This window comes from Helianthus annuus, chromosome 9, assembly GCF_002127325.2.
Source record: "Helianthus annuus cultivar XRQ/B chromosome 9, HanXRQr2.0-SUNRISE, whole genome shotgun sequence".
NCBI lineage: Eukaryota > Viridiplantae > Streptophyta > Magnoliopsida > Asterales > Asteraceae > Helianthus > Helianthus annuus.
The window spans coordinates 182,174,425-182,200,370 of NC_035441.2; the positions used below are offsets into that span (position 1 = coordinate 182,174,425).

At 34.9% G+C, this 25,946-nt stretch overlaps 3 protein-coding genes across 3 annotated transcripts; 2 read left to right on the forward strand and 1 right to left on the reverse strand.

Annotated features, from left to right (window-relative positions):
* LOC110879968 lies at positions 1 to 2,011 on the forward strand. Its single transcript, XM_022128521.2, has 4 exons — positions 1 to 333; positions 439 to 497; positions 1,559 to 1,676; positions 1,753 to 2,011. Exons 1-4 carry the CDS (start codon positions 113 to 115, stop codon positions 1,829 to 1,831), a joined length of 477 nt encoding a protein of 158 aa, XP_021984213.1. The 5' UTR covers positions 1 to 112; the 3' UTR covers positions 1,832 to 2,011.
* A 1,537-nt stretch (positions 2,012 to 3,548) lies between these two features.
* Positions 3,549 to 6,223, reverse strand: LOC110879967. Its single transcript, XM_022128520.2, has 4 exons — positions 6,101 to 6,223; positions 4,317 to 5,135; positions 4,079 to 4,222; positions 3,549 to 4,001 (listed from the first exon to the last, which is right to left on the reverse strand). Exons 2-4 carry the CDS (start codon positions 5,112 to 5,114, stop codon positions 3,780 to 3,782), a joined length of 1,164 nt encoding a protein of 387 aa, XP_021984212.2. The 5' UTR covers positions 5,115 to 5,135; positions 6,101 to 6,223; the 3' UTR covers positions 3,549 to 3,779.
* A 14,270-nt stretch (positions 6,224 to 20,493) lies between these two features.
* Positions 20,494 to 24,053, forward strand: LOC110879966. Its single transcript, XM_022128518.2, has 6 exons — positions 20,494 to 20,612; positions 21,498 to 22,090; positions 22,179 to 22,428; positions 23,053 to 23,208; positions 23,302 to 23,544; positions 23,693 to 24,053. Exons 2-6 carry the CDS (start codon positions 21,522 to 21,524, stop codon positions 23,846 to 23,848), a joined length of 1,374 nt encoding a protein of 457 aa, XP_021984210.1. The 5' UTR covers positions 20,494 to 20,612; positions 21,498 to 21,521; the 3' UTR covers positions 23,849 to 24,053.
* Positions 24,054 to 25,946: the final 1,893 nt, after the last annotated feature.

The following is a 25,946-nucleotide window of genomic DNA, read 5'->3' on the forward strand; positions in this document are numbered from 1 at the left end:
TTCAATTGTGTGGGGAGTATGGCATCCACGCTTCCCCACCAAACATCTATACAACCAACCAATCTATCTCTTCCTTCCTTCCTTCAGTTATCTCTTTTTCATCCAACAAAACATGGCTCTCCAAACGCCACTCAGGCCACCAACCACCGCCACATCTCCGGCGATCGGCACCAATGTGGGCCTACGCCGCCCAGTCAAACTCCTACCTCTGCAGTCATCATACTCTCTCTCACCATCCCTTCAACTATTGCTTCCACGTCACCGGCCTTCAACTGCACCCAAGTTTGCTATGCGGGCTGCTTCTAAACAAGCTTACATTTGCCGCGACTGCGGGTAATTATGCCGATTGCTGTTAAATGTTACTGTTATATATGTTGCTTGTTTGATTGCATTTTGTGGTGAATTTTGTGTGTGTGTGTTTTTTTTGGATTGGTGTAGGTACATTTATAATGATAAAACTCCATTTGAGAAGCTTCCTGATAAATACTTCTGCCCAGGTATGAATATCTAGTATTTTTTTTTTCCTTTTTTCTAGTTTACTAGAATTAAAATTAGTATTCAGAATTATTGGTGTTCACTTTGATGTATACTCTAATTTTTTTGGGATGCTTGGATGTTTTGAAGTTATCAAGTAAAAACATGAAGAATATATGCACAAACTCTGTGGATTAAAGTTTAATTATTCTCTGCTAGTTTTTTTTTTTTTTTTAATTTTTTAAATCTAACTTAGATGATAATTGTTAAATGAGTTAACTGTCATTTTCGTCCCTATCGTTTGGTGGAAAATGCCACTTCAGTCCAAAAAAAAAAAAAGTTTTGCGCCAGTTCCGTCATCAACATTTTTGAAACGTGCCACTTCAGTCCAAAAAGATAACGCCCGTAAAAAACGTTGAGGACGGAACTGGCGCGAGGCGTTATCTTTTTGGACTGAAGTGACACGTTTTAAAAATGTTCAGGACGGATCTGGCGCATTTTTTTTGGACTGAAGTGGCATTTTCCACCAAACCACAGGGACGAAAATGGCAGTTAACTCTTGTTAAATAAATTGTTACATGGAATTCATTTAGAAGTTTTGACTCAAAATTGATGTATATTAAAAACCATATACATATCATAGTTAATAGTTGTCAATGGCGGTCGCTATAACGAATAGCGTAGCGTATAGGTCGAAGGTCACTACAGGGTATGTAGCCATAAATAGCGGGATTTTAGTTTCTTTTTAGTTTTAAATATAAATAACGATTAAACATAGCTATAAAATAGCTGGATTTTAGATTTTTATTAAATATACATGTAAAATAGCGCCAGGTTATTTTGATATAATATACATATATTTTTTTCAAACTTTTTTCTAGTGTATCGCTATTTATAAAATAACGCCCGCTATTTATCGCAATCCGCTATGTAGCATATAGGTACCTTATCGCTATTCGCCATTAACAACTATGATACATATATAGAGGGACATTGAATACAAACCAAAGTAAAGAACCACGAGACCGATATAAACACTTCTTAGTTATAAATAGAGGTTTGATCACTCACATATATGTTGTAGTTTGTGGTGCCCCAAAAAGAAGGTTCAGGGAATACACACCTGCTGTGACCAAAAATGCTAATTCAACAGATGTTAGAAAGGCCCGAAAAGCTGAACTCCAGAGAGATGAAGCCGTCGGGTAAACTTTTTAAACATAAACACCCGAATAACGGCACTTGTTTATTTGTTTTTAAACTTTGTTTTCTTTCTTTCAGGAAAGCATTGCCAATTGCAATTGCGGTTGGAGTTGTCGCACTTGCTGGCTTGTACTTCTACCTCAACAACACTTTCTAGAAGTTTTGCCAGAAACAAGTGTGCAAATCTGATTTCAGTTTTGTAGGTTCCGATTGTTCGATATCTCATTTAATTCTGTATAATCTGTTTGTCATCCAGAAAATTTATATGATCAAGCATGTACCCATTTTTAAGCAAGTTTAAAGTAATATAATCAAAGCAAGATGTATCTTTTTATTCTGTTTGTATATTTAAGGGTTACATGTTTTTATTGCATTCTTTTGACAAAAGAAAGCTTCAAAAACAGAATTATATTGTTTTGAGGCCATCCTCCAGAAGTCCAACTCCCATCTTTTTCTTGTTACAGAAACTTGATCACTATTGCGTCAATTAATTGTTGTTGTCGTAATGCTACGTCATAAATCCGCTGACGTCAGATTTTATAAATTAAATGAAATATAACAAAAATAAATAATCAAGAACATCAAGTAAAATGCATACATTTCTCGTGCCACTAAGGTGGTGTTTATTTTCTGGCCAAAAGCTCTTCTGAACACTTATGTCTGCGTCACGCAGACGCGCGCAGACATAAAGGTCCTGCAGCTTGTTTGTTTTCTTGAAAATCTGCAGAGCTTTTACCTCTGCCTCACCTCTTCCCCAAGCAGATCCTTCCCCATATCTTCAAACCTCTGCCAACCTCTTCTCTCTCTCCCTCTTCAAAACATCCATCTGTTCCAAAACCTTAGCTCCACCTCCACCTCCGACACCACCTCCACCTCCGCCACCACCTCCACCTCCACCTGCAGACACCACCTCCGACACCACCTCCACCTGCCGACACCACCTCCACCTCCAACACCACCTCCGCCACCACCTCCACCTGCCACCACATCTCCGCCACCACCTCCACCACCACATCTCAGCTACCACCTCCACCACCACCATCGTCAAAACCCACCACCACCAAACCCATCAACTAAAACAAAACCCAGATCGGTGAGAGAGAGACCGTAGAGAGAGAGAGAGATCGGTGAGAGAGAGAGACCGTACAGAGAGAGATCGGTGAGAGAGAGAGATCGGTGAGAGAGAGAGACCGTACAGAGAGAGATCGGTGAGAGAGAGAGAGAGAGATCGGTGAGAGAAAGAGACCGTAGAGAGAGAGAGAGATTGGTGAGAGAGAGAGAGACCGTAGAGAGAGAGGCGGTGGTGGTGACAGATTGTAGAGAGAGAGAGAGAGAGAGTTTGTAGAGAGAGAAAGTTCAAGGCAAAGAGAGAGAACTGTTGTGTGTGTTAAAAACAAACCCTCTTCTCCCTGCAGACTGCAGACATTTGGTACACCTCTTCTCCTGCAGATGCCTGCAGATGTGGTCCGCAGACTGCAGACCTTTTACCTCTGAAAAAACAAACAGCACCTAAGTCTTCTCAATCATGAGCTCACTGAAGCAATTTGCGCTCCTGCTGTGTTACCTTTTAAAATGGGATTGCAGCTTTGATCATATTTTTGGTACCCATACAATTGATGGTAAATCAATCTCAAGGTGTTTCGTACGCTAATAAACCTCTGGCTGATAAAATATTATTAATAAAAGTTCCCGAAGTAAACACGGGTCATGTTCAGTTTCAAGAGTTTGACGATTTTCAGGTTTGTGTAAATTCTTTTGTGTCCGTGTCGGGTTAGACCTGCCTACCCGCAAACATGACCCGTTTAGCAGCCCTAATTAATGTGCACAAAATAGAAAATACCATGAAAAAAGGGAAGGGTAACAAGTACAGCAAGTAGAAAACCAATCTCGAACTGTAAGAACCTCAAAACAAATATTACAAAATCATCATTCTTAACGTAATCTACGTGAGTACATGTACGTATACAACCAAACACACTAGACTTCAAAACTGAGACGCAAGTCATTTACGTTTTCAAGTATGCAATGAAACCGAATCAATCTATTGATAATATGGCAAACGAACGAAGGGCGGAAATCTTACTTAAGCCGGACCAAACAAGTTTCTAAGACGACTCTGCAACAAGAATATAGAAGAGCCCCAAAACTCCGGTATGCCTCTTTTTACTGCTGTAATAAGACTCCAAAGTTACAGTTTCGCCTTTAGCTATCTTCACAGACCCCGGTTTAGGATAACAAGTGGACATTCCTACAATGTACCCAGCTTCATCTCCTATATCTTTTCCTTTCCCATATATAGGTTTAGACGCGCAAATAACGCTTCCATCCTGAACAAACACCATAGTTTTTACTTGCTTTAAAATGTATCTTTAGAAACAAAATTATTAAAGAGACATATGTCTACCTCCCCATAAAGCGCAGAACCGATTCCGCCAATGTACTGCTGTGCAAAACCATAAATGACATCACCAGCCGTCGGAAAACTCACACTTGACTTTCTGACGTTGGTGTAGTTATTAGTCGCAGATTTTTCAACATCGTACTCGAACTATAAGGTTTAAAAGTTTAGTTAATTAGTTTCAACCGAGTTAACAAAAACATTCAAAATTTTACTAAAAAGGCGTTGTGTTTCGCTAACTTACAAGACAATTATGGATTCCTGTGTCTTGCCAAGTATCAGTAACATCGAATATAAAGACTTTAACAGGAACTACGGAGTCACTCCAATCAACCCACTTAACCGTATACTTAAAGTAAACGTTTCTTTCAACGCTTTTAAACCCATTTTTCACTTTGCATTGTGTTCCATCATAGCAACAGTGCAACCCGCCCACATAATTTGGTCTCAACGGCAGACCATCTTTATCCTTAGTCACATTATATAAATCACATCTGCACTCATTACATCCAATTGCATCTACTGCACCCCGAGTGTCGATCGCGTGGATATCAAACATCCATTTCTCTTCGTATCCAGCTGGAACGTTAAGTGGGTTACCCACTTCAATCCCGTATGGATCAGGAACATACGTCGATGTTTTTCGCGTTTCAGATCCCATTCCAAAGAACTGGGAACGGCCATGATCGCATAATCCAGCATTCCCGGCAATAATTCGATCATCTTTAACGCCCGTGCGTTGGTAGTATCTTACCGCAACCCAGTGGTGGACATAAGTTTGTTGAAGAGAAACAGGGTTCCCTGCTTCATCAACAACTTCAGCGTTGAAACTTTTAACCGCAATATGACCTTTTGGGAACTCGATATCATAGTAGGTTTTGTTTGAAACTGAACCCGGATGTAGCGTTATCTTAGGTGATAAATACACCATTGATTTCACCCCGTTTTCAGGTTTTACACGAGCTTCGGAATATTGAGCACACGTTGCCAATGACACGATGGCTAATAAGAACACCACACCTTGAGTTCCAAGGGACACCATTAACCTTTCACTTGAATTACTCTGCAAACAAAATGACCATCTCTATTGAAACACCATTAACACACTATGCAGACATCACTGACATATCATACGGGCCGTATGATATCATATGGGTGACGTGACAAGATAAAAAATGGTCATATGGGTCATATGAACTATGAAGGCGCATATGAGATGGTCTTTGCCAAATCACATGGCTCATATAATGTGCTTGACAGACAAAGAAATGATGGACGGTGTCTGTAATGGCTCGTATGATATCATATGGGTGATGTGACAAGATAAAAAATGGTCATATGGGTCGTATGAACTATGAAGGCGTGTACGAGATGGTCTTTGCCAAATCACATGGCTCATATAATGTGCTTGACTGACAAAGTCATATGGTCCATATGACCAGTTTCGCTAATTATGGCTGCTACGGTATCATATGGGCGGCTGGCAATAGATATCTGTATAAACACGATTAGACCTGTTTGCTGAAAAAGTACACAATTTGATTTTTTACTTTTCTAAAAATAAATAAAATTATGAGGTTCGGATCCATCATTTCTTTTTCTTGGTACATAAAACATAAAACTGTGTTATAGACATGAGATATCAAGTAGTTAAACGAGTTGTATTCATATTTAATACTTGTGTTATACGCATCGTTAGAGACCTGTTAAACCCGATAAGACACGATTTGCCAGCCTTACATATGGCCAGTATGGACGGTGTTTGTTAATACATCACCCAACAAAATTTATTTATTTTGGTTGTACAATAACAGCTAAAGATTCTTGTAGTACAGATAGATACCACCAAGAATAAGATGGCATGTTTTTGTTTGTATCTAAAACTAAAAGTTTATTTTTTCAAACCCAGATACAAACTGAAAGTGTTACAATAATAATATCCAGCAAAAAAAAAAAAAAAAAAACAACAAAACCCTTAAATTATTCATGTTATGATAAACTAAAATAACAAAGCCTTGTTGAACTTACCCAGAAATAACGACCTGAAGCAGTGAAGCCAATCTTATGGAGATTAGTGAGACTGCCCAGTGGTTTATAAAAGTCAGGGTTTGAAAAAGAAAAAAAAAATGGTGGAGAACTTTGACTTTGTTTTGTTTTGTTGAAAAAGAAAAGATAATGTAGCATCAATGATTCACAATAAGTCAATAACGACAGGAAGACAGATAACTAGATAAGGGTGGCAGTGGGGTCAATGATCCCGTAGTTTTTTATTTCTCTATGTAACGTCGATTCAACCTCCGGTTTCCGGTCCAATCGATCAGGATCTGAAAACACTGGTCTATTGCAGTTTTCGAGTTTTCCACCGACCCGAGAGTTTTGAATCACAACCTGAAGTTTTTTAAGTTTACTTAGAAAAACATCAATCAATATACTTTTCGATTGAAAATCAAAGTGTAGTAAAAAAATGGTTTATCGAATTCGATTAAGTACTTAAGATATTTTTTAAAATGGTTATTAGGTAATGTATGACATTTTCGTGATCATAATTACGTCAAAACTTCATTGTAGCTTTTAGTTTTGTCGGTTACAATGACAACTTATCATCATCTATGTGACCTGATACGATCCAAACCAAACTTTCGGAGATCACGTTAGACATTCAAGCATTGAAAAACGAGCCCGATAGAGAAAAGTCTTGGGCCCGTCTTTGATAGTGGAGGAGACTGTAGATTGGCTGAAGGCGTGCCAAAAATGGGCTCTAGAGTCTAGATGGACAGGTGTATGATTTGCAATCGAAGATGGTATTTTTAAATTTTATTCATGTGGACGTTGATGGGCCTCTGGGCACACCGTTAACATTTTAAAAAAAATATCATATTTGTCAATAAATATAAATATAAAGTTTATTAGTTATGAATTTTAAAAATGGTTGCCAAATTTAATTAAAACGTCTTGTATATAAGTTTATCAATTAAATGTTTTTAAAACAATTCGATCATGGCTAGTTATAGGTTTTTATGAAATTTTGAATTTGAATTATGGTGGGTAGTTCATTGGTCTTATGAGAAAGATCGGTTCAAACCCATACAAGAGGAAATAATTAATTATTAGTATAAAGTGAGTAATATTAGCCTAGGGATGAGATCGGTACGATACCGGTACCGTTATCATAAATACCGTTACTGTAATTGAGGAAATGTGGATACCAATTATCGAACCGTATTTATATATTCGGTACCGGTATCGGTATTTCGGTACTTTACCGTATTGGTACCGCTTTGGTGTAATCCATTGTTTTACCTAGAAAAATTTCATATGCAACCAATCCATCCATTATTAATTAAACTAAAGTAATATATAGAGGAATGTAAACAAAGGGTAAACATATTAAGTAGTCAAAAAAATCAAAAGGTAAGCATCCATGGGTTCGACTTTTAACATCCAAATTCCAACATGTCTAAAAAATCATCATAATTGATTAAAAATAACTAAAAAAAAAGAAATTTGATATTGGTTTTTGTAAAACAATGTTCAAAAAAATATAACTTCATAGTGGGATCTAAGATAATAGCAAAATACATAAAGTCTTTATTAAATTCGGTATTAATACCGGTATTTACCGAAAAATACCGGTACCGATACCGAATTTTGAAAAATCTATTACCGATACCGGTACCATTTATGATCGGTACGGTACGGTATCGGTACAGTACCGGTATGGTACCGGTATTTCGGTAAAAAATCTCATCCCTACATTAGCCATTAAAAAAAGATTAAGAGTTAAATGCCATTTTAGTCCCTATGGTTTGGGTCATTTTGACAGTTTAGTCCAAATGTTTCATTTTTAACCTGTGGATCCAAAAAGATTTCACAGTTGCCATTTTAGTCCACTGGGTTAACTTCATCCATTTTTCTGTTAATGAGAAGGCCAATTCGGTCATTTTATATGGCTGAATTGCCCTTTTAGCTAACAGAATTACATACAAAATGACCAAATTAGCCTTCTCGTTAACAGAAAAAATAGATGAAGTTAACCAAGTGGACTAAAATGGCAACTGTGAAACCTTTTTGGACCCACAAGTTAAAAATGAAACCTTTGGACTAAATTGGCAAAATGGCCGAAACCACATAGACTAAAATGGCATTTAACTCAAAGATTAATATAGGTGTCACACAGGAATATGAACATGATTAACAAACAATGATCATGTGTAATAAACAATTTATACTATACGACCTACTTAACACGATCACATATAAAATGTTTGGTAACACGAATGACCCGGCCTGATTTGATTGACATGAGATATATATAGATGATATTTGTTTATTTATTTACTTTATATTATAAAATTTACTATATAAAATTTACTATATAAAATTTGCAAAATAGGATGAATAGTGAATTAAATTTGATTGACCTATTATTAAATTTAAAATTTCTTACATATTCACTAAACTAGTTGATTTTCCGTCCGTGCGTTGCGGCAGGGACCCATTAACTGCAAAACATGTGTCAGCAACGGCAAGCAGATCCCGAATATCAAAACATAAATAAAAATTATGTGGTAAGGATAATCACTTTGTCCTAAAAAACGATTTTAAATAACCAAATATATAATAATAGGACCCACACGTCCTACACGTTGGAAATTCGATTGTTTTCAGTTCAGTTATTACGGTGCTATCACGTTAAAATAGGGATGGGCTCGGTACAGGTAACGGCACCGAAAGTACCGATCCGAAAAATCATCGAAATTAGGTACCGACACCGAAAATGCTCGGTACAATACGGTATGGTATTTGACGGTAAAAATCAATAAATACATGTATAGTGCTAGACCGGTGTCGAACCGAAAGTAAGGATTCTGAAAACGCCAAAAGGTGGGTACCAAATTGGTACCGAGAATGATTTGGTGTTGTAAATTTGGTACCGATACGATACCAGTTTGATTACAGGATTTGATACGACTTGCTCATCAATAATCTAAATATCCAAGTTAATTTTACATGCTACAATTTATTCATTACATAAAAAGACAAAAAAAAAAAAAGCAAAATAAGTTGTGTATATAAAACCTCGTTCAAACGAAATACAGTTTACTTACTGTATGTATGCAAAGTAATCTAAATGGTGCAATTACTTGCATTGCTACGTTGCTACAGGATTTGATGAGCTCGATACTAACCGGTACCGAAAATACCGTTACCGAAATCCCTAAAAGTGGGTACCGGTACCGAATATACCTCCGTTATCGAAATCCCCAAAAGTAGGTACCGGTACCGAATATACCTGGTATGGTACGGTTCGGTACCGGTCGGTACTGGTACGTCACTGGTATTTAAAGGTAAAAACTGGTGAATACCACTACCGAATCGGTACCAAAAATACACCCGGTTTAGTAAATTATAGATTCTATTTTTAAAATGGAAAAAGTGAATATGTGGCTGTTTCACATCTAAGGTTAGATGCGAAACCATCAAAACTACGTCGTTTTGATTAAAATCCATTATAAACTTATTTTATTATTTTTATTCTTATTTCATCTCCGTACCATCGTCGAACCACCAAGCAAATCACTTTCCCATACTTGCAAGCAAATCTTATTCCTCAATCTGCAATTACAATCGGTCAAGTAGGCATGCTTCGATTACATCTCCCCTTTTTTATTTCCACTAATTTCGAACATCCAAATTCCAATTGTTATTTCAATTTTGCATCTTCTTCCTGTTCATCACCGTTAGTTTCTTTTCTCAGATCCTAGTTTTACATCAATTCAAAACAATTAATTTTGAATTTCTCATCTGATTTGTCAATCATGGAAGTTATAGCTTGAATCTGTAAAATGATTGTTCTTATTCAAATTTTCTAAAATTACTTGCTTGAATATCAATTGACGGATTTGAAATATTAAATTTTAACTTCTGTTCATACATGAAATACTTAACAAGATGGATTTTGGAACAAATCTAATTGATGTTAATGCAAAAGGGTTAAAAATATAGAGCGATTGGATTGGTTATAATCAACAGATATTTAGTTGAAGGTTGTTAATTGAATAAGATTAAAAGAAAGATGTTTGAATCGGTGAAATCAATCTATATTAGTTGTGAGTCGATTCTATTTGGATTGGATTTTAGAGAAGAATTAACACTTCTGACGAATTTGCTAATGATAGGTTCCCAAATAAAAAAAGATTTAGAATAATAATTTGGGTATATTTAAAGGAATAAGAAGGGATTTTAACAAAACTACGTAGTTTTGTATGGTTTCACATCTAACATTAGATGTGAAACAGCCCCATATTCACTTTCCCCTTTTAATATATAGATGTTAGTATTCATTCTGTTGGATTTTTAATATATAGGTAATTTTAATATATAGATGTTATTATTCATTCTGTTGGATTTTTAATATATAGGTAATTTATTTCCAAATTTTCAATTTCATATTTCAGCAAAAGTCTTTACCATGTTCTGTTTTAAGGGAAAAAATAAGTAAGTTTTAATATTTATTTTTTATTATTTTATTATTACAATTACTTTTAAACATATTTTGTATTTTCTCATATAACTTTTTGTAACATCCTAAATTGTTTTAACTGAAAAACACACAACGGAAATATAAACCATACAATTTTTCGCTTACCAAACGTTCTATGATACTTGAATACCGTTTAACAAACTTACTTATCAGTAGGCCTGTAAATGAATAAAACGTTCATGAAATGTTCGTAAACTTGTTCGGCAGGAAGTTCGTTTATGTTCGTTTATTTAACAAACGAACGAACACGAACAAAAAATTTTGTTCGTTAATTAAATGAACGAACATGAGCACACCTTGTGTTCGTTCATTTATGTTCGTGAATGTTTGTTTATTTACGTTCGTTTAAATTTTAGTAAATACATAAATAGTTATATTTATAGAAATATTAGGTTTTCTAAATACTTATATAAAATATAACTAATTAGTAGGGTAAGGTACCTCTACAAAGTGTGTTTTCCTACAAAGTGTAGGAAGTGATTTGGACCAATGGATGAGTGTTTTTTATGGTTTAGACCATCTTGATGGCATTTTAGTAATATTTATATTTTAAATAATGAATGATTTGATTGATGAAGGACAAAAAAGTCCTTTGACGTGTTTTAAAAAAAGGCAAGTAACCGTCATTCCATAAACCACTCCTTCAATCTCGCAAACTTCTCGCTTTCTCATTTATCATCTTCGATACTAAAAAATAACCAAAATCTCCTAAAATCAAGGATGCAAATATAACACAATGTGAAGAAACCAGAAACTGATAAAACACAACATGATGGGTAAAGAGAACCAAAAATGTGTTATAGATGTTTGGTGTATTTTATATTGTATTATTCAGCCACTGGTGTGTTTTATGTTTAAGGTGTGTGTTTTGTTGTAAAAGTGATATAACACGATGCGAAGAACTCAGGAACTGATAAAACACAACGTCAAGAAACAATTAATGTGTTTTATGTTTGAGACTTTGGATTCGGATGAAAGATGATATGAATGTGAGATGAAATATGTTATTAATGTGGTGTACGCAACTGAATCAATTGTGAGTATAAGAAATATGGGTTTCCATAAAAATCTCAATTAATTATCCGTAATTATCTTTGCCGTTTAATCAGTTACAATTATACCCTTTCATTAAAATATTAGAGATGACACATATCATCACTAAAACGCCTCCTACATTTTCTAGGAAAAACCCACTTTGTAGCCAACTCCCACCCTTAATTGAGTTTTCTAGTAATAAAAAATGAAATTTTTAAATTTTTTCTTAGATCGTAACCGATCACTTACTTAATATTTAGAGTAAATTGCCATTTTAGTCCCTGTGGTTTGGGCCATTTTGCCAGTTTAGTCCAAAGGTTTCATTTTTAACATCTGGATCCAAAAAGGTTTCATCGTTGCCATTTTGGTCCAACTGACTTAACTCCATCCATATCTGTTAAAGCTGCCAAGGGCATTTTTGTCAGATATGGATGGAGTTAAGTCAGTTGGACCAAAAGGAAATGACAAAAATGCCCTTGGCAGCTTTAACAGATATGGATGGAGTTAAGTCAGTTGGACCAAAATGGCAACGATGAAACCTTTTTGGATCCAGATGTTAAAAATGAAACCTTTGGACTAAATTGGCAAAATGGCCCAAACCACAGGGATTAAAATGGCAATTAACTCTAATATTTATATAAAAAACTACTTAATTTTAGTATCCGTGAACCCTAATTTAGATGTGTTTTCGGATGAACTGTAATATAGTATACTTGGTTGTTTGTGCTCACTAATGTTAAATTGTGTTTGTTTATATTTGTTCAATTCCGTTCATTTGTGTTCGTTTATGGTTGTTCAATCATGTTAATATATGTTTGTTTATGTTTATTCAAATATGTTTAGTTATTATTTCTTTTTTATTTATGTTCGTGAACTGTTCGTTTAGGCTTTAAACGAATGAACATAAACGAACACGAATATGCCTGATTTCTTAATGAACGAACATGAACAAAAAATGTGTTCGATTATATGTTCGTGTTCATGTTCAGTTAAAGTTAAATGAGTAAACACGAACATGCCTATGTTCGTGTTTGTTCGGTTGATTTACAGGCCTATTTATGAGCATTACAATCTTCACTTTTGCTCATTATGTTTAAAATGACACATGTTTATACTACTACATGACCAATCCCGTACAATCCATGCTTTGACTCAATCCTGAATCGTTCTGCACATCACATGGAAGACCTGGATAACCTGCGATCACCATACACCCATATCATTAGAAAATTAAAGGACATAATATATTGCATAAACTACGTATAAATAACTTCTAATGAAATCAAACGACAATGTCTGATTCCATCTATCGGTGTGGATCCATTCGTTTACATTCTCGGATACAATCGCTGAACTATAAAATTCAGCCTTCCAAAACCTGCTCTTTATACGCCTACACTTTTATTTCCATTCTCATGGTAAAATGGTTAATAGCATTTAAAATGCCTTCGTACATATAATCCTAAATTATACTTACATACAATTCTACTCTACATACATATAAGCAATTCCATACATACATACATACCTACTAACATTTAATTAATGGCGGATCTAAAAGAAAAGTTTAGGGGTATCCCAATTTTTTTTTAGACATAGGGATATCTTAATATTTTCTTAAAAGTATCTAACACATATAATGAAGAAGAAAAAAAATCTTTACATTTCACCAATTGGGCCGCCCCTGCATTTAAGTCCCCTCCACGAGCATACATATGAATCCCATACACATACACACATACAAGTCCCATCATTCAAGTTCCCTATGATAGCATACATATGAATCTCATACATATACAACTCCCATCTACGTACTACATTTAAATCCCATATATACAGTGGAGAGTTCAAATGAGAAGAAATAAAAAATAAGAATAAAAAGAATAAAGGATAGAAAGGTCATTTGCACAAATCATTTAATAAGTCTATCATTTATTTTTGCTATTCAATTTAATAAACTCTAATCATTTAATGAGCATATCTTATAAAATGGTTGTGCACCTTACACAATAAAAACACTTATGCACATGATCTTACATTTTCAACGTTTCCTACACCATTAAAACAATATTTTGGTGTAGGATACATAATGTGTAGGACTCGAACACTTTTAATAATTTTGCAACTCATAATAAAATATGTGTAGGACACAAATTTTTAAATAATTTTGTCACTTTTAATAAAATTTGTGTAGGAGCCAATACATAATACATTAATGATGATGAAGGAGGAATTTATGGTTGCATTAAAAAGACTTGAGTAACTCTTTAAAATATTTATTAATATTCTAAACCAAAATGTCTATATTACCCTTAGTAATTAAAGCATTAATTAAAAGTGGACAAAAAGATGTTTTGATTCACAACCATTGATCAAAAAAATATAGGGTCTTGATTAACTCATTTTTTCTTCTTTTAAGAAGATTCTTCTCAAATGAATTTCCCCTATATACATGTGTACATACTAGTCACATCCACATATTTGCATTTAAATGCCATATTTATATATACACACAAGTTCCATCTATACGCATACATACATACATACAAGTTCCATCCATCTACATGTGTTCTACATCCTAATACATTCATACATACAAGTAATAGCCACATGCACACAATTAGATCCCATACATGCATACCTACATACATATTTCGTCTCCATACATGCCCACATACGAGTTACATCCCTACCCGCACCTCACAAAACTCTTGGTAGGTTTGGGGTGCATTTAGGAAGCTTACGAGGCTTTGGAATGGAGCTACGGGGGTTGGGATCGAAGACAACGAAGAAAAACGAGAAAACCGGCTAAGCCGTCGGCTGGGCCGTCGGCAATAGGTTTGGCTATCGGCTACGAGGTTTTACCCATAGGTACGGGCCGTCAAAAGTCAGCGACGACGACAACAACAACAGATCAAGATCTCTCGTCCAGCTCTCTCCCTCTCCTGCGATAACCGTGTGAACCTTGTGTTTAACTGAACATATGGCTCTGATACCACTTGTTAAGGCATCAGATCAGAGTATGCTCGAGCGGAAGCGGAAGAAACACACACTAGCAGAAAATAAAGAACATGAGAATTTACATGGTTCGGTCAAAGTGACCTACGTCCACGGGTTGCAACTAGTGTTTCACTTTTATTAGATGCTCACAACTGTTTTCAGAATGACACAGACTACAATTAAATCATAGGTATTTATAGAACAATATTAGGGTTTTCTACTTGGTCAACAAGTTAACTAAGCGGGCCTAATAACTAGGGCCGACTAACCCTAATTAGGGTCTGTTACCCTAAAGCCTACGAACCCAACATACGATGTGTGTGTGTGTTTGATTTATGTTGTGTGTATTTTGTGTACGATGTGTGTGTGTGTGTGTTTGATTTATGTTGTGGGTATTTTGTGTACTTTGTGTATGTATATATAAGTATATTTCCCGTTTATGTATGTAGGGGTAAGATCAAATAAAAAGTTTATTTTGCCTAAGTAGGATGAGAATGAATCTTAGCCATTCATTTTTCAAATTAATGGCTAAGATGAAAGTGTAGGAGAAAGGAGGAGTGCAAGGGTATCTTGGGAAAATCCTATTTATGGACTTTCTCTCTCCACATGCAAGACACATGCATATTTCACTCCCATTTTTTAAACGTTCATAACTTTTTTATACGACCTTATTTTTTCATAAAAATTTCACCATAAAATCGAGCGTCTTTTTATCTTTAATTTGAGTACCATATTGCTATATAAAATATGAAGACTAAAAAAACCCACTAAAATGTGTTGTATTTATATGTTGTATAACATTTTTTTGTGCTGGATTTTTGTACTATATTTTTGTACTAAATTTTTTGTGCTAGATTTTTTTATCTTAAGTTTTCTTTTTCTTAATTTTTTGTACTGGATTTTTTTGTACTACATTTTTTTGCTAATTTTTTTTGTGCTACATTTTTTGTACTAGATTTTTTTGTGCTATATTTTTTGTAGTACAATTTTTTGTACTATATTTTTTGTACTACATTTTTTTAGGGGAATTGGCCTGTAATAATCCCACCTAGACCTTATTGGCCATTAATAATCCCACCTCAGAATATTCCCCCCACTAGTCCCACCTTTCACCTATTTTTCCTACACTGGTCCCCCGTTAAAAAAACTTAACGGAGTTAAGCTTTTTTCCAAATTGCAAACAAATTTTTTAGGGCCTCTGATCAGAACAATGATACGAGTCCATTGATGTAAAACTTACTTCAAAATGGTGCTCCAAGTGACTTGATTTTGGTTAATTGGAAATTTAAACACCCGAATTGAAGCGTCGTTTTCATCGTTTGGAGCACCGTTTCGAGACAAGTTTTACATCAATGGACTCGTATCGTCGTTCTAATCAAAAGCCCTAAAAAATCCGTTTGTAATTTGGAAAAAAGCTTAACTCCGTTAAGATTTTTTAACGGGGGACCATTGTAGGGAAAATAGGTGAAAGGTGGGACTGGTGGTGGGAATATTCTGAGGTGGGATTATTAATGGCCAATAAGGTCTAGGTGGGATTATTACAGGCCAATTTCCCAAATTTTTTACTATATTTTTTGTACTACATTTTTTGTGCTATATTTTTTTGTACTAGATTTTTTGTGTTAGATTTTTTTGTACTAGATTTTTTTGTATTTTAAAAGAAACAAAATAGGTGCCACATGTCATTTTCACTCCTATTTATAAGGACCAAAATGCCCTTGATTCCTACTTTTTAGGAATGCCACATGTCATCATCACAATCCTTCTTAGGCTACTTAGGTAAAATCCACTTTTTAGTGGATCCTTCCTCTGTGTATGTATATATTAGTATATTTCCCGTGTCTATGTATATATTGGTTTCTTATGAGTAGTTAGTTTATTTTATGGTATCCACACATAATTTGTTTTAAGTTTTTAATCATGTAATACATGCATACATATAATCATCGTATTGATCGATATTGTGACGAGGTTAGAACTCAAAAGGACATGAAAACTCCACATGTGGTCATTGAATCACCTTGAACTTTTTAGCCAAAATGTTTAAGACGCTCAATTTCATAAATGCAAATATGGCAATATATACTCAAATCAGTTCTATTAGCCAAAATGTTTAAGACGCTCAATTTCTTAAATGCAATATGGCAATATTCTCAAATAAATTCTGTTAGTTTTTAGCCTTTAAAGTGTTTAATGTAGCTTGAAATCTAATTTTCAGCAAGGTACATATTTTTGGCTTCTAATAAACTGATTATTGTTTTCTTATCTTAAACAATTGGCAATAAACTGATTATTGTTTTCTTATCTTAAACAAATAATAAGTACAAACCAATAGAAATTATTATGAGAAAAAAACCCCTAAATCGTTTGGTTTGTTCTATTGTTGGTTCATATTTTTATTTTCTTAATTTCATGCATACAATTGGCAATGTTACGTAAAAAGGTAAACAATTGGCAATGTTACGTAAAAAAGTAAACCATTTAACTTGTTTGTATGTTTTTTTTTTTCATTTTAAAACGTTTATTTACGCATATGTTGGTTATCCCTTTTTTTGGAGAGTGACTTTCTATGTACATGACTTAGCTGTCATTGTCCCGTCAACCCCGCAGTTGGGGACACAATGTTCTATCGAGCCCCGGCCCCCGCGCAAGCTGATCCCCCCAGAAACCATACTGCCCCCACACGAGAGACTCGCTGGGGTAACAACTGCGTAAAACCGGGTGTGCTCTTAGGACCGCACCATGCCTCGGTAGGATACGATCCATCATTGGGACGTCCCCGCACCAAAGCCCGCAGCCGGCAGTCGAACCGACAACCTCCCAAGGAGGAAACCGGCCCAACCAACCACATGGGAACCAACTGGGCTAGTACAACATTAAACTATTTAACTTGTTTGTATGTTTTTTTTTTAAATTGGATTTAAATAATCTCAACTTTCTCAATTTGGTTGATAATAATCCTAACTCAGTTATTTGCCGATAATAATCCGAATTGGTCCACTTTTGACCGATAATAGTCCGCCGTTAAAAATAGGTTAATGGAGTTAAGTTTTTTTTCCCGAATTACAAACCGATATTTTAGGGATTGTGATCAGAACGAGGATACAAGTTGATTATTTAAAACTTACCTCGAAACGGTGCTCAAAACGGCTCGATTTTTGTTAATTGGAAGTTTAAACACCCGAATTTAAGCATCGTTTTCGTCGTTTAGGGCAGTATTTCGAGGTATATTTTACATCAATCAACTCGTATACTCGTTCTAATCAAAAGCTCTAAAATATCGGTTTATAATTCGAAAAAACCTTAACTCCGTTAAGCTATTTGTAACGCAGACTATTATCGGCCAAAAGTGGGTCAATATTATTATCGGCAAATAACTGAGTTAAGATTATTATCTGTAAAATTGAGACAGTTGGGATTATTTAATTCCAATTTGCCTTTTTTTTTTCATTTTCAAACTTTTACTTACGTATGTGTAGGTTATCCATAGAACATATATGTCCACATGATTTACACATTTGTAGATTCTACGTGCGTATTTTAGGGATTGTGATCAGAACGAGGATACAAGTTGATTGTGTAAAACTTACCTCTAAACGTGCTCAAAACGGCTCGATTTTTGTTAATTAGAAGTTTAAACACCCGAATTTAAGCATCATTTTCGTCGTTTACGGCAGTATTTCGAGGTATATTTTACATCAATCAACTCGTATCCTCGTTCTAATCAAAAGCTCTAAAATATTGGTTTATAATTCGAAAAAACCTTAACTCCGTAAAGGTATTTTTAACGCAGACTATTATCGGCCAAAAAACGGGTTAGTTCAGATTATTATCGACAAATAACTGAGTTAAGATTATTATCGGTAAAATTGAGAAAGTTGGGATTATTTAACTCCAATTTGTTTTTTTTTTTCATTTTCAAACTTTTACTTACGTATGTGTAGGTTATCAATAGAACATATATGTCCACATGATTTACACATTTGTAGATTTTACGTGCGTGTTGTAGTGAATTGTCCACTACATTATATCATGAGGCTTTCCTAATAGTTAATGATAAAACATTCAGTTGATGTGGGGCTAACCTATTTTGTAGAGGCACCTGATTTTTAAAGGAGAGGTCTTGGATTCAAACCTAGACAATCAAAGTATTTTAATATTTGCCATTCAAAAAAATAATAATAAAACATTCTATTTTTTACACATAAATATTTATTATAATTTATCTATATATTAAAAACTGAATGGAATGAACAGTAATTATATATATATATATATATATATATATATATATATATATATATATATATATATATATATATATATATATATATATATATATAGAAAGTATAATGTACTTCAAGGCTTAACCTACATTAACATAAATGACAAAAAATATAACGTGCGTTATTATCATAGAACGTGCGTGATTATAGTCCATGCGTGATTATGTGGTCCCATGCGTGATTATGTGGTCCCATGTGTGATTATGTGGTCCCATGCGTGATTATACCCCTGATCCAACGGTTACCATTGTCTCCTACGTGATGTATGATAATGCTTTTTGTATGTTAACCTTACTATATATATATATATATTAAAAACAGAATGGAATGAACAATAAGAAAACTAGAATTGAATAAATGGTATCGGGTATCGGTAACGGTATTAAATTTACTAAACCGGGTGTATTTTCGGTACCGGTTCGGCACCGGTATTCATCGGTTTTTACCCTCAAATACCGGTGCCGTACCAGTACCGACCGGTACCGTACCAGATATATTCGGTACCGGTACTCACTTTTGGGGATTTCGGTACCGGTTGGTACCGAGCTCATCAAATCCTGTAGCAACGTAGTAATGCAAGTAATTGCACCGTTTAGATTATTTTTCATACACAGAGTAAGTAAACTGTATTTCGTTTGAATGAGGTTATATATACACAACAGCTTATTTTGCTTTATTTTTTGTCTTCTTCTGTAATGAATGCATTGTAGCATATAAAATTAACTTGGATATTTAGATTATTGATGAGCAATCGTATCAAATTCTGTAATCAAACCGGTATCGTATCGGTACCAAATTTACTATACCAAATCATTTTCGGTACCGATTTGGTACCCACCTTTTGGTATTTTCAGAATCGTTACTTTCGGTTCGACACCGGTCTAGCACCATACCTGTATTTATTGAATTTTACCTTCAAATACCATACCGTATTGTACCGAACATTTTCGGTGCCGGTACCTAATTTCGATGATTTTCTGGACCGGTACTTTCGTTGCCGTTATCCGTACCGAGCTCATCCATATATATTAGGTTATTTAAAATCACTTTTTTTAGGACGGAGTGACTATCCTTTTTACGACATTTTTATTTATGTTTTGATATTCGGTATCTGCTTGCTGTTACTGACACGCGTTTTGCAGTCATTGGGTCCCCGCCGCAACGCGCGGACGGAAAATCAACTAGTTTAATTAATAACCCTAATACTTAAATTGTGATTTTTCAAAACAATCTATTCTACATTGAAGAAACTTGTTGTTTCTTAACCAAGAGCCGCCCCTGCCACCTTCAATGCGATGTATATATGAAATCTGAATATGGTTGGGATTTGGACTGCTAATGTCGCTCTTCAATTGTACAAAGTACAACAGTCTCTCTTCAATGGTAGGCAGTACACCGGTCGATCACAAGGACCAATTAAGTTCATCTGTATCTCCTCAACTTGCAACAGCTTTTAATTTCCTCTTATGTTATACCAAAGAGCCGCCCCTTCCGTCTTCAATGCGAGCTACGACATGTAAATATCGTTGGAATTTCGACCACTAATGTTGCTCTTCATTGGTACCCAGTACAACAGTCGCTCTTCAATAGACACAGTACACCTTGTCGATCTTCAACTCGTTAAATACCCGACTTTTACTAACCATTCAGTAGTCTCGAAAATATTTGAATTCAGGTAGTGAAGTTCAGAAACTCACATTGCAATATGTTTTTTTTTTTTTTGTTCTTGATTTATGTAAAGTTTTGGTACTTTGAAATATTATTCTTTAATCAGTTACTATCAAAGGATCATGATCACTCCAAAGCTCTTAAACTATTTTAGATATCCTGTGAAAAAAGGAAAAGATATCAATACGTAAAGATAGATCTTTCTTACACGGTGCATGAATGTATGGTTTATTCAAGAAGTGGTGAAATACTTTAGTTTTTTAATTTATTTATTTATTACTTTTTTTTTAATCTGCAGGATATTCTTATAATCTGCTGTTTGTATATCTATTTGGAGAATAAGACAGAAGTTTGAAAAATATAAGCAAAAGCGTTGACATTTCAAAGAAAATATTGAACTCCTTTATTTATGGGGCATGTTATGTTATACTCACACCTTTTGCTTTCTAACCCCACATCGTCATTAAACGGCTGTTTGAGGCTGCACCAAACGGCCGTATGACACTTAGGGCTTGCGTCGTAGTCCTCCAGGGGCGGATGTAAAGAGGAACAAGGGGTAGCCTCCGCTACCGCTTGGTCGGAAAATTTTTGACGTTTTTAGTGTAAATTTTGAAAAAATTTGACGTTTTTTCGATTTCGTTACCGCATATTTATAAAACGTTACCGCCTGGTCAGAATCCTAGATCCGCCACTGTAGTCCTCCCTTACCTTTTAACGACCGTTTGAAAGTTAGGGGCCGTTTGGGGTGTAGGCATAGCATACCCTTAATCCTTATATAAATATATTTGTGCATGCATGCATGTGTGTGTGGAACTCTAATATATATGCAATACAAAACATGTAATCTTATTTGGCTAGAAAAAAAGTGGATTAAAATTTTATATTTCTACAGATTAACTGAGGCTGGGGATCAACGATGTCACGCGGCAAAAGTCTAGCTTTCTCGTTAGCTATTGTTTTATTGGCAATAGGTGTTCTAAATTCTGAAGCTCTTGAAAATGGGTTAAAATCCATGGTGTATTTATCACCTAAAATAACCCTATATCCGGGTTCAGTTTCAAACAAATACTATTATGACATCGAGTTCCCAAAAGGTCATATTGCTATCAAAAGTTTCAATGCTGAAGTTGTTGATGAAGCAGGAAGTCCTGTTTCTCTTCAAGAAACTTATCTCCACCACTGGATTGCACTAAGATACTACAATCGTAAGGGTGTTAAGAATATAAAGTACAATGTTAATCTCGGATTCCTCCAATCAGATTTCATTGTTGCCGGGAATGCTGGAATATGCGATTCTGGTCTTCCACAGTTTTTTGGATTAGGATCCGAAACACGAAAAACATCCACTGATGTTCCTGATCCTTATGGAATCGAAGTTGGTAATCCGCTCAAAGTTCCCGCAGGATATGAAGAAAACTGGATGTTTAACATCCATGCAATTGACACTCGGGGTGCCGTAGATGCAATGGGATGTACTGAATGCAGGTATTAATTTTGATATAGATTTTGTTGCATGTTAAATTACTTAATATATATAGTTTTGATGTTACTATTTCTTTTCATGGAAATACAGATGTGACTTGTACAATGTGACAGAAGATGAATATGGCCAACCATTGAAACCAAATTATTTAGGAGGAGTAAATTGTTGCTATGATGGAACACAATGCAAAGTGAATAGTGGGCTTGAAAGTACTGAAAGAAACCTTTACTTGAAGTACACCATTAAGTGGGTTGATTGGAGTGACTCTATAGTACCTGTTCAAATCTTTATATTAGATGTCACTGATAGTTGGGAGTACACAGGAATCCATGATTGCCTTGTAAGTTATTTTTATTTAAGAAAAGCATGTCTATGTTCTACTCACCAAAATAGGCCAACTTGACCCGAAACGTCACAACGCTTTGGTAAAATACCGACACACCCTAAAGACTCCTAATTACAATTTAATCCTTACGCCAATGTAGGGTAGTCCACTTGTTAGAGTCACGCGCCTCTTAAAGGGGAGGTCTCATGTTCAAACCTTCAAACCTAGACAATTAGTATTTAAGAATTATTGGTTTGTAACATTTGCTGTTAAAAAAACAATTTAACCATTACATAATATAATGTACAGCTTTGACCCTAAAACATATTTTACAATATAAAATGACACTTAGATCATGATACTTAATATTATAAGTTCACTTTAAACTATCAACAAACTTATGAGATTTAACACATAGTGAGTAATTTTTTTTGAAGTATTTGTTGTTTATGTTTTCCATATTAGGACACTCATAAAGATTCAACACTTTTTCTAGTAACATTTACTAATATTTTGTTATCTTTGTAAGTAAAATGTTTATCTTCTCTTGTCATAAAACTTATCAATATTGATCATCTTTTTGGTAACATTTTGAAACTTTGTGTTATTTTGATTGATGATTAAACTGTTGACGTACAGATCGAGTATGACATTGAAAAATCTACCAATGGAGTTGCTACTAATGACTTTACGAACACCAGGAGGTCAAGTGTGATTCTCCCTATTGATGGTGATGTCGTTTATGCTGTTGCTCACCAGCATTGTGGTGGAATAGGTTCTGCTCTTTATGGGGAGGTAAAGTAAAATATTTCAGTTTTCAAATCTACATTTGTATCATTAAGTGTCTAGACTACATTTTTAAGCGAAAAAAACTTAATTTTTTTTTAGAATGGACGAGTCATTTGCTCGTCTGACCCTATATACGGGCAAGGAACGAGTGCAGGAGATGAAGAAGGTTACATTGTAGGAAGGTCCACATGTTATCCTGAACCAGGTTCTGCGAGAATACTTAAAGGTGAAGCTTTAACCGTGGAGTCCAATTACAGCAATAAAAAGAGCCACACTGGAGTTATGGGGCACTTCTATATTCTTGTTGCGGACTCTTCTTTGGGTCTCAATGAACCAGTTCAAGTAAGATTTCTACCTTTATTCATCACACATTTTTTCAAGGAACTAATTTGGTTGTAACGTGAGTTTCAATGATCATATTCTTTTTGATATTATATATGGTTTTGTAGTCTATAGTTTTTTTTATTTTTGTAATTTTCCTATGCTGCAGATTCATGACGAATTAAAAGAACTGATCTCCTTGTGGGGGGTTGCTGTGTTTGGATTGGCAATTTGTGTTGCTGTTTTGGTTGCTTGTCAAAAAAGAAATAGGAATGAGGATGCGTACATGCCCTATTGCAACTTGAACACCCGTTATCTGATATGAGAAAACGGGTACCAAATTAAATAACCCATGTTCGGTAACACAAATACACAATCGTGTTGGTTGGTAAAACCCTAAACTATTAAGTTTTACCAGAAATAAAGTTATCCATGCTTTCTCAATTATCATTATCAATATATGTAAACTTGGTGGGACAATCAGGACAATGCCATTTATCATATATGATAATTTATTTATGTTGATGTTATTACCAATTATTGTAAACCAGAGGGTGCAATGTGTAGTGTTTTTCTTGAAGGATGGTATGGTGTTCCTGAAGCACTTCAATTAACCATATTACTTACAATTTATGATCATTTAAAAAGTAAGAACATCAGCTAAAATTTTGATTTAAACTCTACTTTAACCAAAAGTTTTGTTTCTAAGGACTTAGGTGTACTCTAACTTTATTGCTATTAAAGATGATATGACAAGTTAACATGTATTATAGGGGGAGGGGGTGGTGATTACTCATCACTCACAACATCCAATCAAGTTCCGCGATTGAATAATGTCCATTTAACCAACAAATTATAACAAAATACCCGTTGAATATTAACTTTAGACAAAATGGATATTGAATTTAAATAAACTCAACTTTCACAAATTGACCAATAATACTTCCAACTTTAACATTTCCAACTTTCAACTTATTTTCTCCCACCACTCCCAAACTAACCCAACCCTAACACAATTAGTTTTTTTTTTTTTTTTTTTTTTTTTTTTTTTTTTTTTTACTATGTGGACATTTTCAGTGATGTAGCATCTAATGTGGCTTATGTGTCAAAACTATAACTTTAAAAAAAGAGTAAATTGCAATTTTACCCCCTGGGGTTTATGCCAATTGGCACTCTGACCCCCCTAACGAAATAATTGTAATTTTATCCCCTGGGGTTTAAACCATTTCCTTAGGATGATATAGAGTTAAAAGGGAAAAAATGAGTGATGTGACGCTTATATGGAGTTAAGAAGGGTTAAAGTATACCTCATGGCCTAATACATAAAGAGAGTTAACACCTCAAATTTTATTGTAAGTCAGGATGACCGTTATAGTCGTGTCTAAGTATCTTAGACAACCTTATTTTCTTAGAAATGACATGGTTATCTAAGAATGATCGAGATTTGATGTTTTAAGTGACCATTTGTTAAAATACTCACCCAAATATCAGGCTATTCAAGATTTTTTAAAGAGAAAAATGCCTGGATAGTCCCTGTGGTTTCGCATTTTTTCACCTATAGTCCCCAACTTTCTAAAACTACCTGAATAATCCCCAACTTTTCATTTTTTGTTTCCGGATAGTCCCTGGGTCTAACTTCAGTTTGTTTTTCTGTTAAGTGGGTGTGAAATGACCAATTTACCCTTTCCTTTAAAAGGCCAAACCACAGGGACTATCCGGGCATCTTCTACATTTTTAGAGAAAAAACCCCACCACCACACCTCATCTTCAACCTCCACCCACCATCACCCTCCTCCACCCTCCACCATCACCTTCTTCTCTGCAATTTTCTTTGAAGAAACCCTAAAACACTCAAGTCACCTCACCCCCCCCTCACTGTCTCTCTCTCTGACGCAAAACTCACAGACAACAATCAATATAGAAGCAATGCATAACGAATCAAGGCTTGCAGTCAACCAATCGAAAAATGATTTTTCCAACTCCTTTAATGATCTGATCTCCACATCTAATTCATCATCTACTTTTAACGGCCCACAGATTGATAAGGTTCCTTCTGTTGTGACAGTGTTTTTAAGACCGGGATCGAGGTTCGACCGGAAATATTGAATCCACAGTTGAAAAAATGATTGGAATCCACAAGAAGAAGCATTTATGACTTTTGATCGGAACTTATGGACGCCCGCCTCTGTTGTTGAAGCTCAGAAACACAACCGAGGGCAGAACCTCTTCATCTTGTTTCCATTATTCACTTTTAGCCTTGATATCTTTCATTTGTTAGTTGAGTATTCAAAGCTATTTGCTTGTGTAGTCTTTCAAAGTGAAAGTACTTTTATTTAAAGGTTTGCAGACAAATGGCTTTTGGCTCAAAGCTGAAAGATGTATTTTTTTCATTTTTTAAATCTTTCGTATACATTAAATAGTTG

Excerpts from the sequence above, each read along its gene's own strand:
- LOC110879968 (XM_022128521.2), top strand. The coding sequence starts at position 113 with ATGGCTCTCCAAACGCCACTCAGGCCACCAACCACCGCCACATCTCCG. Across the intron at positions 334-438 it reads TACATTTGCCGCGACTGCGG|GTACATTTATAATGATAAAA; the intron begins GTAATTATGCCG and ends GGATTGGTGTAG. Across the intron at positions 498-1,558 it reads TGATAAATACTTCTGCCCAG|TTTGTGGTGCCCCAAAAAGA; the intron begins GTATGAATATCT and ends TATATGTTGTAG.
- LOC110879967 (XM_022128520.2), bottom strand. The coding sequence starts at position 5,114 with ATGGTGTCCCTTGGAACTCAAGGTGTGGTGTTCTTATTAGCCATCGTG. Across the intron at positions 4,223-4,316 it reads CAGGAATCCATAATTGTCTT|TTCGAGTACGATGTTGAAAA; the intron begins GTAAGTTAGCGA and ends TAAACCTTATAG. Across the intron at positions 4,002-4,078 it reads GTTCTGCGCTTTATGGGGAG|GATGGAAGCGTTATTTGCGC; the intron begins GTAGACATATGT and ends GTGTTTGTTCAG.
- LOC110879966 (XM_022128518.2), top strand. The coding sequence starts at position 21,522 with ATGTCACGCGGCAAAAGTCTAGCTTTCTCGTTAGCTATTGTTTTATTG. Across the intron at positions 22,091-22,178 it reads ATGGGATGTACTGAATGCAG|ATGTGACTTGTACAATGTGA; the intron begins GTATTAATTTTG and ends ATGGAAATACAG. Across the intron at positions 23,545-23,692 it reads GTCTCAATGAACCAGTTCAA|ATTCATGACGAATTAAAAGA; the intron begins GTAAGATTTCTA and ends CCTATGCTGCAG.